Below are 18,322 nucleotides of genomic sequence, written 5' to 3' on the forward strand. Positions count from 1 at the left end.
ACATATACATATCTTGGACTTCTGCTGTTAAGTTTTAATAATTTATATTCTACCACTAGACTGAATACACTCAACCAGGAAGCAGTCATTAATGAACGAACAGACTAACTGCCACGTGTGTTGTGGGCTTTAGATCCACAGAAATTGAAGTAAAAGAAGGAAAAAGAGCAAGGGATAAACTTTTTAAGAATTTACATGGTTAACAACAAAGACTAATAAAGTTCATCTTCATTCTCTATTACAGAAAAGGTAACAGAAAATGGGAATTATATGAAGCTGGATAACTCTGGATAGAAAAAAATCTTCTAAAACAAAATAACTACAAACTTAAGATGAGAGATCGCAAAATCCTATATAATAATTAAATAATATGAATCATTTCTGTACTATTTCCGCACACAAATTATGGTTTCATACAAGCAGAGATGCCCCATCTTACATATAAAATACAAGCCTACTCAGTCACCCTTGTGATAGGAATTTCATTTATTTGACCTTATTCAGAAAACAATTCTTACTCTGAGACAGGATATAAGCAATTAAAAGGAATAATTTCTATAACTTCACTTTATGATATGTGGAAAGAGAACAATTTACAGTGCTTTAAAAAAATTGCACAACACAAATGTTAACAGTTGAAAACTACTCTCAATGAGACTTGTAGGGGAGAAAAGACGATACTCGACTCAAGTATTTTAAGTATTTTTTTTTTTTTTTGTAGAGACAGAGTCTCACTGTACCACCCTCGGGTAGAGTGCCGTGGCATCACACGGCTCACAGCAACCTCTAACTCTTGGGCTTACGCGATTCTCTTGCCTCAGCCTCCCGAGCAGCTGGGACTACAGGCGCCCACCACAACGCCCGGCTATTTTTTTGTTGCAGTTTGGCTGGGGCTGGGTTTGAACCCACCACCCTCAACATATGGGGCCGGCGCCCTACTCACTGAGCCACAGGCGCCGCCCATGGCTGATGTTTTCTAACTTGCAACAAGGACACTCATCAAAGGACCTGCTTTACCTTATGACATGTTAACTCTAAGTTTGTATAACTTTTATGTCACCAATGGCTCAAGTAATTTTCTAATTACAGAAAAACAATTTAAAATAATATGAAAAAAGGTAGTATTTAAGCAAGGCTACTAGCTTTCTAAATTTAAAAGAGAAAGTGTATAAAATTATTATATCTTATTCATTAACCAAAACAGTTAAGAAAGGTGGTATTGCCATTGTCGATTATTAAGTCAAATCACCGTAATTTCCAACTACTAAAATATACCAATAAGACACGCTAAATAAACCAGAGAGGACAATCCTTCCTTCAACTCTCAGAAGGTATTTTAGAACTTTGTAGTACCAAAATGGTGTATTTCCCCTTAAGATGCTTTTGTAGAAAATCAGTATTTTTCAAGTAGACAGTACACGTACAAGATGAAACTGCAGCTAGCTCATGGGCAGGAGATAACCAGAGATTTCCCAGTAACAGAAAGCAATCAAATGTCAAATCTTGAAACTTACGAGAATTTAAAATAAAATCACTTCCTTACATAAAACGACACCAATCCAAAATCAGGAAATAAATTCTCAAGAATTGAAACACACTGAAACAGAAGTGTGCCCTGATTTAAAGAATGAAAAAAGTAAAACCAAACGTTACAGTGATTTTCTTTTAAATACTATATTCCACAAACACAACGCAAGTATTATTTACAGCACATCTCCTATTACACAAAACAGGGAAAGATACTGTGATATCCAGTGGTTACAAATGAGTGCAACTAAAATACTAAGATAAAATACTTCTGAAACTGTAACATTAGAAAACAAATTATCGATTAATATCCAACATAGTTCCTTAGAGCACACAAGATAAGTGTTTCCTAGTAAATGAGCTTTTAATATACCCATACCAGTTCATGAAATTAAAAAGTAATGCTTTTGTCACACAGGGTTTGCTGTAATCTATACTAATTGCATAGTTTACTTAAAGGTCATCCCAAGTTTCTAGTCCATCAAAAGAAAACATCAGGCGACTATTACTTTTTAATGAAAATATGCAGTTACCACTGAAAGATAGGAAAAAAATCCATTACCTTTGTCATCTTTAGATGATGTCTTGCTTTCTTTAGATTCCTTTGAAGAGCTAAAGAAGTAAATCACCAGAAGAAAATTGAAAACAAAAAAAACAAAACAAACAAACAAAAAAAAAATCGAACAGCTTGATATTGACTATATTTCAAACTAGTGCTATTCACACAAATTAAGAATTCCAAGGCCTAGATTAGGTTATTTGAATAAAAGACTCCCTTAGGATTCTTGCACTGATTTTCCCCAAGATGCCTGAAGATCTAGATTTTCTGACAATTCTATTCAGTGGATATATGGCCATCTTCTCCAGATTTCAGGACTGGGACTTGACTTCATTTTGTGTTCTTAGAACTGATAGTTGTTCATTAACCATCATCACAAGGATTTTTAAAAATAAAACAAAAAAATTGTCAATTTGAAAAAAAAAAAACAAAAAAACAACAAAAAACCAAATATATGCTGACAATTCGACAATGCAATCAGTAGGACACATTGCATATTATGAAGATCTTGAAATTTTTTTTAAAGTAACTTATGACGGTCAAAAATATTATAGGCAGGATCATAAGACACTAATTACTGTACATGTTCTTGAAGCCACCCCCTTAATGTAGAGTGATCTTATTGAATGCTGGAATTCAGTATCGTAAAGAACTGACATAGAAAAACAAACCTCTTTGCTTGACCAGAGGCCCCAGTAGACGAGGGCCCTTTCTTCAAAGTATCCTTTTCTTTGTCTCCAGATTCTGCTTTCTTAGAACCTTCTCTGGCTTCCTTCTCGACAGGATCACCCTTCACGCAGTCTTCCTTCTTACCATCTTTATGGTTCGCATTCATCTCATAATCCTTGCTTTCCTTCTCCGGGCTCTGTGCAATGGTGTCCTGCCCATCTTTTGGCTTACTTGCTTCAGAATCTGTAATTTTCACATTTTTACCTGTTTCTAGGAGGTCATCACCATCAAAATCCAGAGTGATGGCATCTTCAGCCTGGATTGTGACCGAGATGTTGTCATCCTCAGCTTCTTTCACAGTCGCATTAGCTTCCATCTCTTCATGAGCTGTGTGATCAGCCTCAGCTAGGTTCCCTTCTGAAGGAAGAGGTTTAGATACTTCTTGTGTACCATCACCAGAACCTGCTATATCTAAGAGGATTTAACAGGAATAAATATGGCAAAACAAGAAGTTTAAACAATTTCATATTCATAAGCTAGAATAGGACCTAGAAAATATAAAGCCAGTTATTATCACTGATGGAAGGTTAGAGAAGAAAAAAGAACACAAGGGTATTAACTAACATAAACAATCCTTTACCCAGGATCACTTATTCTTCATGGAAAAAAATGACTGCTATATACAAACACCAAACAACAATAGTGAGAAAATGGTTCCATCCTGAAGATACCAGCTCTTCATTTCTGGTTATAAGTTAATGGCATATGGAAGATTGTTTTGTTCCTCCATGGGACAGTGGCAAATGTGCAGATTTGTTCTTCAATGTTGGAATCACCTGGGGATTTCACCCTTGTGACCTTCAGAACTTCCATGGTGACTTCTTGAAAGGTCACAGTCTGAGGATATCCATCAGTCTTCAAAGTATTTCAGGGCCCCATCTTTTTCACTCTTCAATGCTTGAGTAGTCCAGAATCATCTGGAAAACTGCTACAGAAGGGTCCGAAGATGCTCCTGCTCCATAGCATTCAGGAAATTGGTTATTTCCAATCTTCATCCTGTCAGTCTGCAGTTACCATTTTCAAAGATGTCTTGTGTTCTCCCAAAATAGAAAGGCTTCGGGCATGTGAGATTTTTCAGTCAGTAGCTTATTTCATCTTTGCTTCTAGCCTTTTTATTCTGCCTTGCTTAGAACCCTGCTCCATGTCCTTTCTAGTCCATAGTAGGATCCTTTGGCTTCTGTCCAAGAACTCTTCCATACCCTCATACTGACCGTGTGTATTGCTATTGTTGTCCCTGTAATTGTACTGGATGGACAACTTTCCTCAACTACTGAAACTGTCAGAAGACTTTATAAAGTTTCTCTAAGCAGCAAACATAAATTAGCTTCCTGATAATTCACCATTTTTAGAGGTAGTTGTAAAATTCATTATGTGTTAAGTAAGCACTGGGACCCCAATAAGCACATATGAGTTACTGCAGTGTCAGTCTGAAGAATTTAATCAACTTACCGTATGCTACAAGTTATTTTAAAAATAAAATTAAATTGGGTTAAATAAAAAAAAGTATTGTCCACTACAGTAACTGATATGTACCATTAAGTTAAAACATACCTTAAGTTTTCAAAAGAAAATTAAAATCAATTGAAAAATAAAATTAAGTTACTAACTTAATCCACTAAATAGATAAATTTTAAAATAAACTCATTTCAAAATTAAGATTTCAAATAAGGAATGTTTTATTTTCAAAATTTACTATTTTTATAAATGTCAGCAATTTTTAAACTCTACTTAGCATCAAACATACCTTTCTCATTTTCTTCTTCCTCACCATCCTGAAATTCAAAGAATAATCAAATGTAAAATGAATTCACACAAACCAGTTTTTAGTAATAGTACAAAATCAGTCAAGTTAAATTGGTAGATAATTTAATAATATTAATTAGGAATACCTCTCACTAACAAATAGGATCTTCCAATCAAAACCTAAGCCCAATTACAGATGTGTGGCAGAAGTCTGATATACACAATTTTAGAAAAGAAACAAGTAAATCTGTTAACCATGAAATCAAGCACAGATGGTACTATTCAGTTTTAGTTATCAAAACCAGTTTATATAACCCAACTCTTACTCATATCAAGGAGCTGCCAATAAAAAGACTGACCTGATTATGTAAGTTATGTCACTGAGTTGATAGGTACTCTTAGGGCATATAATTTAGAACACTACCAGAAACCTGTAGACATATACTGTCAAAGGCTTACATGCACATTAATAAACAAAACACTTGGTTTTAAAGCATCTCAGATGTAACAAGGATGATTAGTGGTCACTTTCAAATTATTCATTCATTTTATCTGTTAAAAATGAATTCACAGCTGTCACATATATGCTGGAGGCCAGCTGATTTTAAAAGTGCTTGTGCTATCATTAAACAAAACAAGTAACCCACACTCAATTAAAAAAAAGAAGACTTTAATTTTAAAATATGTGATAGTTTTGCTACATCTAATATTAAGAATGTACTAGCTGAAAAATAGGAATGTCACCAAGGGGAAGAATTTTTTTTATGCTATTGAGCAAAAATCACTGAAGCAATCCTACCAACCAACGTAAGACTATATAGAATAAGTAAATGCATTATAATCTCAATAAGAAAACCATTTTAAGGACTGGTTTAAGTTTTGATTATAACTTTTTTTTTTTTGAGACAGTTTCATTATGTCACCCTCGGTAGAGTGCTGTAGCGTCATAGCTCACAGCAACCTCCAACTCTTGGACTCAAGCGATTCTTTTGCCTCAGCCTCCCAAGTAGCTGGACTACAGGTGCCTACCACAATGCCCGGATATTTTGTTGTTGTAGTTGTCATTGTTGTTTATCAGGCCCGGGCCAGGTTTGAACCCACCAGTCCCTGTATGTCGCCAGCGCCCTAACCACTTATGGGTGCTGAGCCATTGATTCTAACTTTTAAAGTAAAAGCTGAGTAGAAGCAGATTGCTTTAAGTGGTATGAAGCTTGTAAATTACCATATACAAAACCTAAGAGTGGTTGTTCTCAAAGTTGAGTATCAGTATCCCCTGGACGGCTTGTTAAAACACAGATTGCCGGGCACCAACCCCAGAGTTTCTGATTCAGAGGTCTGGCGCCAGGCTTGTAAACGTGTATTGCTAGTAAGTGTCCAGATGATGCTAATGCTGCTAGTCCAGAGAGGACACTTTGAGAACTACTGCCTTACAGCAACACCCTAGCAGTGAAAGAAGACTATAAACACAATCTCAGATTCGTAAAAGCACACATTCCTTAAAATTTCAAATATTTTACCATATGCTCAAAATTACATTTGGATAACAATCATGATTTCTAAGAAAGCACTTACATGTTTTGACTAAGTTAACATGTAAGTGCCCAGTTACCGCGTGAACAATTGTTTACAATTAGACTGATTCTAACATGAAGGAAACTAAAAATAACTAAAAACTAAGCCACGGTTCGGCGCTTGTAGCTCAAGCGACTAAGGTGCTAGCCACATACATCAAAGCTGGTGGGTTCAAGTCCAGCCCTGGCCTGCCAAACAACAATGATAAGTACAACCAAAAAATAGGCAGGTGTTGTGGCAGGCGCCTGTAGTCCCAGCTACTTGGGAGGCTAAGGCAGGAGAATTGCTTAAGCCCAGCTTGCTGTGAGCTGTGATGCCACAGCACTCTACCCAAGATGATGGCTTGAGGCTCTGTCTCAAAAAAACCCCAAGAACTAAGCCACAAGCCCAGAAGTAAAATAGTCTAGAACAAGTAAATCACTGACTGACAGCAATGTAAATCTCAGTATTATAAGTCCATTTTATTATCCACTAACAATATCTTAAGTTGTTTTACTGGAATTTACTTTTAAACTTTATGTCTCTAATCCGCAAAGGAAAGAAAAGAAAAATGCTGTAACTTGAGTAAGGTGGTAAGCAGTAGCAGCAAGGGAAGTATAAATTATGTTCGAATTGTGGATAAATCTTTTTTTCTTTCAAACTCTTAGTGATTTTTCTTAAAGGATAATTAAATGAGGACGCCTTAACTTTTACTTAAAAAGCAAAACAAATTAATTTAAAGAATGCAACGTTACACTCCTTATCTACCTATGATGCCAACAGCAAACCATTCCAATTAATGTTTTTGGAGATACAACATTGATAGGTTCCCCAAAAAGGTCCAAACACTTTTTTTTTTTTTTTTTTTAGAGATTGAGTCTCACTTTATCGCCCTCGGTAGAGTGCCATGGTATCACAGCTCACAACAACCTCCAACTCCTGGGCTTAGGCGATTCTCTTGCATCAGCCTCCAGAGTAGCTGGACTATAGGCGCCCGCCAGAACACCCAGCTATTTTTTTGTTTCAGTTTGGCCAGGGCCAGGTTTCAACCCGCCACCCTCAGTATATGGGGTTGGCGCCCTACCCACTGAGTCACAGGCGCCGCCCCAAATCCTATTTTTAAAAGGACAACTTAAAAATGAAATTCTGTTGTTGTTCTTATCAATTAGAATGTTATTTCTAGTTGCTAAGGTAACTGGTAGGCTTATCTTATTTGCTGAATAAGTTTTAAACATTTATCTTAATAAATCAACTTTCTTCTTAAGGGCTTCATAATTTAAACCACTCCCTATAGTGGTTACACTAGCTTTATTACCACATTCTTAAATGTCCCTAGGAAAAGGGCCTGACCCAGCTTCCAAAAAACAAAACCAATTACAATGCAGGTGAAACAACTATAGTAAATAGAAAAGATGAACCACATATAAGGCAGTCTGAATAAGCCCAATACCCTTGCAATAAGAAAATAAACCAAGAAGTATAAAAAAAGGAAATTTTTCTGTCTAAATGACATCATGCATAGACATACTTAACATACTTGAAAATAATTTTCTCCCCCCACTGAAACAGATTTTTTCCTAGATAGCAAATAATTATATGTAAAACATTTCCTTATTAAATGTAATATACCCTTTTAAATCAACCACTCAAGTGGTTGATTGAACTGTACTTCATATACGAAAACGAAGCAATTGCTCTATAAGGCAGGTACTCATTTTATCTTTGTAGCAGGATCTTAGTCAAATACTAAAAGACATATAAAAGTTCTTTTATTATTTTCATTCCATCCTAGGAGCAGCAATGCCTACTGAGAAATAAAGACAAATCTAGGACTTAATTTTAGTTAATCCAAGTATTTACTATGTACCCAATTCTACTACCTTCTGACAGATTATCTTATGATAAATGTACATATAGGTGCTAAATAAAGACTTCCTCCGACTTGTAATCTAAACACTGCATTCAATCTGATTTAAAATAAACCATCAACATAACCTTAAACCCTCTGGCAACATACTAACATGATGGAGAACGCAAAATACTTGGCACACAGTAAGTACTCAATAAACATTTGTTGAATTTACTGAATAAATGTAATGTAAAAAGTGCTGTTTTTAGCTAGAAAGACTGAGCTGCTTGTTTTTATGTATCTAAAGGGCTTGACTTCAGCACTATATTAAATACAATAGAATTCAGAAAGCACTTAGTGATTTACTGACAAGAATACAGTCATCGTGAGAGAGACCTAGGTATTTATCCTGTCTTTATTAATGAAACAGTTTTTTTTTTTTTTGTAGAGACAGAGTCTCACTGTACCGCCCTCGGTAGAGTGCCGTGGCGTCACACGGCTCACAGCAACCTCTGACTCTTGGGCTTACGCGATTCTCTTGCCTCAGCCTCCCGAGCAGCTGGGACTACAGGCGCCCGCCACAACGCCCGGCTATTTTTTGGTTGCAGTTTGGCCGGGGCTGGGTTTGAACCCGCCACCCTCGGCATGTGGGGCCGGCGCCCTACTCACTGAGCCACAGGCGCCGCCCTATTAATGAAACAGTTTTATTCTGTGGTATGTCATCTATCTAGATGAATTTGTCTAAAATAGAGAATCTACCATAAAATAGAGATTACGTGTGATACATGCAAAATAACGGACATAAGACATTCTTACATAGGACAAAGGTAATAGAGAAAGCTTTGCAGAAGAGATAGAGTTAAATCTGCCTATAAGAAGTATATGGTTTTACAGGTGGTGCCCATGGCTCAAAGGAGGAGGGCACCAGACCCATATGCCGGAGGTGGCAGGTTCAAACCCAGCCCCGGCAAAAAAATAAATAAATAAATAAATAAAAATAAATAAATAAATTCAATTAAGTATATGGATTTACTTCCTCTCTCCCTTTCTTTCTTAGACAGGGTGTCGCTGTGTTGTCCTAGCTACAGTGAAGTGGCATTACCATAGCTCATTGCAACCTCAAACTTCTTGGCTCAAGCAATCCTCCTGCCTCAGCCTCTGGAATAGCCAGGACTACAGGCATAAGCTATCACGCCCAGCTAATTTCTATATTTTTTGTAGCAATGAAGTCTCACTGTTGCTCAGGCTGGTCTTGAACGCCTGACCTCAAGTAATCCTTACACGCTGGCCTCCCAAAGTGGTAGGATTACAGGCATGAGTCATTGCATCTGGCCCAAGAGGTATATATAGATTTCATATGACAGAAAAAAGGGAAGGTCCTTCAGGTTAGTGAAACATTAGAAGCAAAGGCAAATTTAAAAAGAAATACATTATAATGTTATCAACTACAGAAGTCTGTTAGACTAAAAGAAATTTTTAAGAATGAAATCATTAGCAAACAACATTTTAGGGGAACACTTGCAGAAAATTCTGAAGCTAGTAAAATAACTACAAATAACCACTAACTGTACATGTACTACAAGCCAAGATGTATGATCAATCCCTACGTAAATCTAGGAGCTAGGAATAAGAAAGTTCTTTTTATAGACATAGAAATAGACTAAGAGAATTAGCCCAAAGTCACAATGTTAACTAATATAAGCAGAATCTGAACCAAATTCTATCCACTATAGCAAACTGCCTAGAGGCTAAAGCCTAAAGATTTAAGGACTAGCCTGAAATCCCTAGACAAATATGCTGCTTATTTATATTTTTAAAAGAAAGGAACAGAAGAATAAACCATGAACTTTTAAAAGGTTACCAGGGAACTGGATGAAGAAAACTTTTTAAAATATCTCTTATCGAGAGGAGCACATCTGGATCAGAAGATGGCAGGCGCGGAGAAGCTTCCGAAAGGCAACCACGAGATGCATTCACACAGGAAACGAACCATTTTCACTGAGAAGCAACTGGAAGCTTTGAAAGTCTTGTATGATAAGAACCCATACCCAAACCCCAGCCTTCAGAAAGAGATGGCCTCCGAAATAGACACACATCCAACAGTACTGCAGGTTTGGTTCAAGAACCAAAGAGCAAAACTCAAGAAAGCAAAATGCAAGGACCTTCAACAACAACCTCAAGCTCAACAGCAGCCAGTGCCCAAGAGTGGAGTCAAGACAGTCCCTCCCAAGAAGATACAGACACACAACCCAGAACTCCCAGCGACAACTATCCAATAGCCCGTGTTTATGCAGATTCCCAGGCACCCTCATACCAACTGAGCCTGTACCCCAGTGTTAAGGACCCTGCAGATGTCTTCCTTGGTCACAGAATAGTCCATTTTGGCTGCTGTCAAGACCCCAACATTTACTGCCTACATCCCATTGTAGAATCCCAGGTCGGTGCCCCCTGCTTCCCTTCTAATGTGCTTGGCTGTAAACGTCTGCAAAGTAGGGAGAGACCCTAGATATAAAAGGTCACATGTAATGATTCCCCCTCAAGAATCCTAGCGGTAGACAGACACCACACAGACAGGTGGAGTTCAGAAACCGTGGTACAAGGGAAAGGCTCGTGAGGCGACATCCTGTGTAATTCCATCTGAGTGAGTTCTGAGAGAAAGCAGGGAAAACTCTGATTAGTGGCTGTTCATGTGAGCAGAATTAAAAAAAATGCTTCGTGTCTTAAGATGGGAGAAACCTGGGTGAATACAGTCATTAAAACCCTAAGAACTGTGCATTTTATTTTACATAAATTAAGCCTCAATAAAAATATATAATAAATAGTAAAAATAAATAAATAAAATATCTCTTATCTCACTTTCACTTTGGAATCCTATAAATTTTTAAATAATTATAAAATCGGATTAAATTTTCTAACTTAATATTGGTTCACAAATTGCAGATTAAATTTTAAAAGCAATACCTAACTACAGAAAATAAATGCAACAAATCAACCTAAATGTGTAACAGTTGGTGATACAATCATACAGAGTATAACTAATCTATAACACAGTCATTTGTTCATCCCTACAGGGGAATATCCTTACAAGAAGTATAACTAGGAAAAGTCTTATCTTCCTTCAGTAACCATACTGGTGGTGGTGTTGGCAAGGCCATTCTGAGACCATTTTATGTGTATTATTGAGGTAAAGAAAATGATTACTTTGGTGTTGTTTGTAAGAACTAAACATTTATTCTAGAATTTAAAACAAACAGCAACAAGGGCAGCGCCTGTGGCTCAGTTGGTAAGGCGCCAGCCCCATATACCAAGGGTGGCGGGTTCAAACCCGGCCCCGGCTGAACTGCAAACCAAAAAAATAGCTGGGCGTTGTGGTGGGCGCCTGTAGTCCCAGCTACTCGGGAGGCTGAGGCAAGAGAATCGCTTCAGCCCAGGAGTTGGAGGTTGCTGTGAGCTGTGTGAGGCCATGGCACTCTACTGAGGGCGATAAAGTGAGACTCTGTCTCTACAAAAACAAAACAAACAAACAAACCAAAAAAACAGCAACAAAGAAAACAAAAAACTAAAACACATTCTATAGTTTTGTACATTGAAAAGACCTAGCAACAATGACCAACTCAATAACAATGAGCACCCTACCACCCAGACTGTTCTGTCCATTTATCAAGAAAAGGAATAGGTAATTATAGTTATGGAGCATGAAACAGAACATCTCTATATACCAAAAGGCAATAATAATCAATCAAATTAGAGTCAACCTGAAGAGACTCTCACCAGCTAAAGATGGAAAAATCTGAGCATTAGTAAGGATAGTAACTGCAATGAACTGAAATACATTCAATACATTCAAATCCTTAAGTTCAAAATAAATCTAAGGAAAGAAAAAAGAAAAATTCACTGGCTACTGTTAAAGATGCTAGTGAAACAGCTTATTATTCTAAAGATCGGTAAATATAGGGAAGAATCAAACATATAGTCCCTGGCTTTCCTTTGTTAACTAAGTAGTAGATACAAGTTCTCTTTCTAGGAACATTCCAGCTAATAAAGAAAGAAGAAATGATAGAACACCATCACTTTGCAACCTCTAATCGGATATGGATCATCATTGATTTGCACCATCACAAAAAAATACAACTAGGTATTATGGGCATCCAAACGGAAGAATCCAAGAATTTCCACAAGGTGGCTGTGTGTGTGCTGTGGTGACAGTAGGGGGTAGTTGTATCTGATAGCAAGCCTCTAGATTCTATAACCAATTAACCAATTTACAAAAAGTACAGTAAACAGAAAAACATATTCAACACCACTAATCAGCAAAATCTAGGCTTTGGGAGCTAGGGGGTGGCAAACTTCACAAGACGCCTGTTTTTGTAAATTGGAATACTGAAACATGCCCATTCTTTTACGTATCGTGTGCAGCTGATTCCATACAATAGCAGAGTTGAATACTTTGTGACACAGACCAGATGCCCCATAAAGGCTAAAATATTTACTATCCGGCCCTTTAAGAAAAACTTGACCAACCTCTGCTCTATAGGATAAACAACTCAATTCTGGGCGCCTGTGGCTCAAAGGAGTAGGGAACCAGCCCCATATACTGGAGGTGGAGGGGTCAAACCCAAACCCAGCCCTGGCTAAAAATGGGGGTCGGGGGGGAACCAACTCAATTCTTTCAACAAATGAAATAATGGGGAGGAAGAAAAAGAGGAGAAAAACCTACAGATTAAAAGAGATCTAAAAACATTTCAATAACAAAGCATATATCTTATTTGTCTGGAATCACACAACAACTGTCACCCCCTAAAAAAAAACAAACACAATAAACAATCGAACATTTGAATACTAACTCTATATTTAATGATATTAAAATTTTTACTTTCAGAGTGATAATGTATAAAATTCGAGTTCTCTCTTAGAGATATATACCAAAAAATTTCAAAGAAAATACACCTAGATTTGTTTCAAAATAGCACAGGACAGAGAAGAAAGTGAACAGAAGTATATAGCTAAAGCTGGGTGATGGTTACTCCCTTCGCAATGTCCCTTAAGACACACAGTAATGGATCCAGTAAGCATGTTTAGAAGCATTAGATCATGATGGAACTGAGATACACTTACGTTTTTTGATGTTCCACTATCTATTTCATAGAAAGAAGGAAAAGGTCATTTTTACTTAAAAAAAAAACTTCTCTAAAGATATAACCTCCCTATCTTTTCAAGAGACACAGCCCTACGGTAAGAAATAACTTTTTTTTTTTCTTTTTTTGAGACAGTGTCTCAAGCTGTCACCCTGGGTAGAGTGCTGTAGCGTCACAGCTCACAACAACCTCAAAAGCTTGGGCTTAAGCGATTCTCTTGCCTCAGCCTCCCAAGTAGCTGGAACGACCAGGTGCCCGACACAATGGCCGGCTATTTTTTGGTTGTAGTTGTCATTGCGGTTTGGCAGGCCAGGGCTGGATTCAAACCCGCCAGCTCGGGTGTATGTGGCTGGCACCCTAGCAGCTAAGCTATAGGCAACAAGCCAAGAAATAAGTGTTCTTACATTAATAGATTGGAATAGGAGCATGACCATCTTTAAAAATTTATGACAATTAGAAAAAGCCACTATTTTTCAAATACTTTATATCTGTTTTAAAAAGTTTTTGTTAAAAAAGTTTACAACAGGGCGGCGTCTGTGGCTCAAGGAGTAGGGCGCCGGTCCCATATGCCGGAGGTGGCAGGTTCAAACCTAGCCCCGGCCAAAAACCACAAAAAAAAAAAAAAAAAGTTTACAACAAAAGTCTATTATGTTAAGTGGAGATCCTAAGGCATGAGGCCTCACCAACTCATAACCTGTATAATTGTGGAAGTGGCCTTTGAAGTTTAAAACAAAGCTAGTTACCAAATAATATAAAGATCTCAAACTTTTTTGAATCTAGAAAAGGTACTTTCCCAATTTAAGAATTTTCGTCATCTATTCTTTATCACTAGGAAATAAATGTACTTAGGGACAGGATAGAGGTCAGGCTTACACAGTCCTAACATTTCCTTCCCTAAATATTTGAAATGACCAGAAATACTTCTCACAAATGCTAATTCTTTCTACTGTAGAATCCAATTTCTCCTCCATGGCAATAACCGGAGTCAATATATAGCCTCACCAGGATTTCAAAGGATAGAGATCTACAGAAAAGGCAGCTAAACAGTCCTTGAATATGAGCCCCTCTAAATAATCTTCTAGCATATACCAGAGAGGAAACAACAAACCTGATCACTGTTTTTGCTAAATCCAATAAATAAGGGAGCCACTATCTCTACCTGAAAGTATACCATTTAAAGAGGGCATATGAACAGTAGGTGCTTGAGTAGAGATGAGAAAAAGGATAATTTTTGAAACTGTATAAACTGAGTTATAAATATCTGTTGGTAACATCTGTAAGTCATGCTTTAAAATGTGCACTATGTGTATCACACATATCAACATAAATATTGTTATACATTGAAGTACAATCATTTTCCACATACCAAGCAAATTTTTGTCATTTTTAGACTGTTCATCCTAGGAGTGTTGAATTAACAAAATTTTAAATAACACTTTGAAAAAGATATTAGCATTTAAAAAATTTTTTTTATTTTTTTGAGACAGGGTCTTGCTAAATTGTCCAAGTTGGTCTTAAACTCCTACACTCAAGCAATCCTCCTGCCTCAGTCGCCCAAGCAGCTGGGATTACAGGTGTCTACTAATGTGCCAAGCAGGATATTAGTACTTTTAAATGATTTATTTTATACCAAAGTGACAAAGACAAAGATCAATGAAAGTATTAATTTTTTTTTTTTTGGAGACAGAGTCTTACTATGTCACCCTCCGTAGAGTGCTGTGGAGTCACAGCAACCTCAAACTCTTGGGCTTAAGCTATTCTCTTGCCTCAGCCTCCCAAGTAACTGGGACTACAGGCCCCCGCCACAATGCTTGGTTACTTTGTTGTTGTTGTTGTAGTTGTCACTGTTGTTTCTTCAGCTGGCCCAGGCTGGGTTCGAATCCGCCAGCCTCGCTGTATGTGGCTGGCGCCCTACCCACTGAGCGATGGGTGCCGCCTACAGAGTATTGATTTTTACAAAGACTGGTAACTAGAGTTATGTTTTACAAATAGAATGGACTTCTTTTAAGAAAAATTAAATGCTAGGAACCTTATAACAACTCCCAGTTACCTTTGTGGCAAAAGAAATTTTATTTTATTTTTTTAAATTATTATTATTGTTTTTTTTCCTGAGGAAGAGTCTTACTCTGCTGCCCTGGGTAGAGTGCCATGGCATCATCATAGCTCACAGCAACCTCAAATTCTTGGGCTCAAGTGATCCTCTTGCCTCACCCTCATGAGTAGCCTGGATTACAGGCATGTGCCACCATGGGCAGCTAGTTTTTCTATTTTTAGTAGAGAAGGGTCTCACTCTTGCTCAGGCTGGTCTCAAACTCCTCTGAGTTCAAGCAATCCACCTGCCTCAGCCTTCCAAGAGAGCTAGGATTACAAGCGTGAGCCACTGTGCCCACCCACCAATTTTAGCTCTCAATAGTTTCAGTATTTTGTACACATCGCATAAATAACTCAATACTAAATTTAAAGTTATTTTATGAATTAATTAATTATGAAGTCAAAATAAGATTCCTTTTCCAAGCCCTTCCACCCACAATAACAAATTCACAGGACTAAATATAAACTTACTTGGGCTGTTAGAAAGGTATCATCTTCACCTTCTTGAGCTTCAATTTCCTAAGTAAAAGGGTATACAATAGTTTTGCTTTACAAAATATCTGGGTAACATGAGAATGCTTTTATGTTTACACCTGATTAATTAGCCTCATGTTCTGTAGAGTCTATGATACTGTGGATACTAAATTAATGCTTAATAATTCAGACTATATTTTTTATGACAACATAAAAACATCAGTCATGTTGCTGGAGAATTAGAGTAATCTTTCTTGAGCCCCTCATTTTTTAGGCTAGGTAGAAGGGAAGAGTTTTAAGCATGAACTATATAATAACTCTGACTCCTTAACCCACTGATTTTCTTAAGAATAACTAATAGACTTCAAAGCAGGACAAATGATCCATTCCAAATGTAAGATTTGAAAAATTATCTGCTTTAAAATGAAACTTTCGTAAGTAATTTCCCCACCCTTGTTATAACTGAAGAAATATAATGCAAAGCAAGCTTTTTTTACCTATTAAAGTAGTAAAAGGGGGGGAAACCTACCAAGTAATGTTGGCAAGGTCAGAGTACAATTGGTACTGTCATTCTTAGTGGGGTAGGAAAAAAAAAACCTTAAAAGTCAAATTTCCAAAATTAGAGGAGTGGCTATTAAACACATAGAAAGCAGTCTAATAAACTTTGGTGTAACACATGAATTATGAAATTATATTAAGTGAAAATAGAATATAGAATAGCAACTTATGGTACAACAACTCTGTAAAAATACACATACGTGGAATAAAGAGAAATTTAAAAGGACACCTTAAGTGGTAGGATTCTGGGTGATTATAAGTAATTTTACAAGTGTATTTTTTTTAAAAATTCTGACTTTTTAATTGAACCAGAAAAAATACTTATTATTTAAAACTTAATTTATCTGTGTCATGTTTTAAGAAAACTGGCTAAAGACCTGACTTTCGATGTCCTCTTTTTCTATATCTTCTATTGCTTCTGCCTCTAATAATTCATGAGCTCTCTTGTTCTCTTCTGCAGAAAGAAACTCCTTGGAATGCACATTTTCTTCTTCATTTTCACCAAATTCTTCAGAGTCCTTTAGTTCGTCATTTCCATCTTGTTCATGTGCCTCTTGATTCTCCAATTCACAGTCCTTTTAATGGTAAGAAAATTTGGTACAACTAGAAGCAAAGTAGTGTAGGCTATCCACCAAAAGTTTCTGGTAATTTACATCTCTAAATGTGGCAAATTTTATCTTATTTGCTACTATTCCCAAAGCCAAAGTTCAATTATTTTACCTTACATATTGTCTTTAAAAAAATGACATCATTAAGCCAGGAATTTGAGTTGTCTAGATTCTCTCACACTGAAACCCAAGCTTACTAATTGCTACTAGTGACACTCTTAGTCACAGTTATGTAATATTTACCAAGCCACATTCTATGTGACCGTAAGATACGTCTTCCAAGAAATGACTTGATTTCTTCATATGCCATTGGCCATTTTTACTTCAAAGACCTTGGAAGTCTCAAATATTAAAAAAAAGTTTATTCTGAATTAACAAAAAGGAACTCCCAACTGCTACATCAATATCTGTTCTTGAAAATATGTAACTTAAAGAGACTTGCTTTAAGGGTATTGCTGTACCACAATGCCAGTTAGGCAGGGGAACACATGCTGGGATTGGGTCTGTTTACCTTCAAAGTTTACAGGCAAAAGGTACCTCCGTGGAAATAAAAACAGTAATCTACTTAAATTTCCTCTTTGATTAATTGCAGAGAAAGGTCTGAAAACAAAAACCATTCCTTCCCCCTCTCCTCTCCTATTCTTATAGTAAATCTAACAGATTTAAGAAAAGGTTTCTATGTTAAAAGATAAAAAGGGCAGAGGCATGACTATTAATTATTCATAGCTGAAATGTAGTGAAGAAACAAAAATTTCTCCTGAGGGAGGTAGGCACAGAGAAGGAATATGATTCCTTTGGAATGTGGGCTATTTGGGAAGGAGAGCATCTTCGGTTTGACCAACTTCCTCACTGTGTAAGTGGGGAATGCCAGTGGTTGAAGATGGAGTAGGTGATTCTAAGATGGCAGAAGAACAGGTACAAAAAAGATCGAGACGTCACAAAGGGAGCTTTACCTATTCTGAATATCAACTCTGACCCATCTCTTCACTTATACACAGAAGTAATTTCTATACTATTCATAAATTTAGGCAATAGGTGATATGTAGCTGCCACCATAATAGAAATTCAAAAATTAACCAACTCTGGGAGCCAAGGAAAATATTTTACTTTATTTTTATTAAACTCATCAGATATGCTGATACTTCCAAAGTAAAATCAAAGAAACTGAAGATATATTTAAAATAGGATATTTTAAAAAGCTCTTTTGCTCTTCTAGACATTATAACAAAGTTTATTTAATAATACAAAGGCATCCTTTGCACCACATAAGAAACATTATTATATTCTTCTAAGTAGAAATCTGTATTTCCTTATAATACTTCGAATGATTGTTTAACATTTTTATAAAGAGCTGAAAGACATTTGAAAATTAAATTATTTTTTTACTAAGTCATAATGTTTTTCCAGCTTACAGATACTTTTTGCTTAATCATAAACTTAATAGTGAAGACAACTGAAGAAAATAAGAACAAAGGAACAAACCTAATGGGAGATATAC

At 36.6% G+C, this 18,322-nt stretch overlaps 1 protein-coding gene across 7 annotated transcripts in view; it reads right to left on the reverse strand.

Annotated features, from left to right (window-relative positions):
* The window catches only part of SLTM (SAFB like transcription modulator), a 52,395-nt gene that overhangs the window by 19,562 nt on the left and 14,511 nt on the right, over window positions 1-18,322 (reverse strand). For 3 of the 7 annotated variants that reach the window (XM_053594012.1, XM_053594011.1, XM_053594015.1), the window contains exons 4-8: window positions 16,594-16,791; window positions 15,656-15,703; window positions 4,560-4,587; window positions 2,758-3,226; window positions 2,090-2,139 (exon numbers count right to left, since the gene is read on the reverse strand). In XM_053594012.1, coding sequence (XP_053449987.1) covers window positions 2,090-2,139; window positions 2,758-3,226; window positions 4,560-4,587; window positions 15,656-15,703; window positions 16,594-16,791 — 793 coding nt within the window. The remainder of the gene's footprint in view (window positions 1-2,089; window positions 2,140-2,757; window positions 3,227-4,559; window positions 4,588-15,655; window positions 15,704-16,593; window positions 16,792-18,322) is intronic. The other 4 variants (XM_053594013.1, XM_053594014.1, XM_053594017.1 and 1 more) reach the window with 3 other exon arrangements.

This window comes from Nycticebus coucang, chromosome 6 (assembly GCF_027406575.1).
Source record: "Nycticebus coucang isolate mNycCou1 chromosome 6, mNycCou1.pri, whole genome shotgun sequence".
Lineage (NCBI taxonomy): Eukaryota > Metazoa > Chordata > Mammalia > Primates > Lorisidae > Nycticebus > Nycticebus coucang.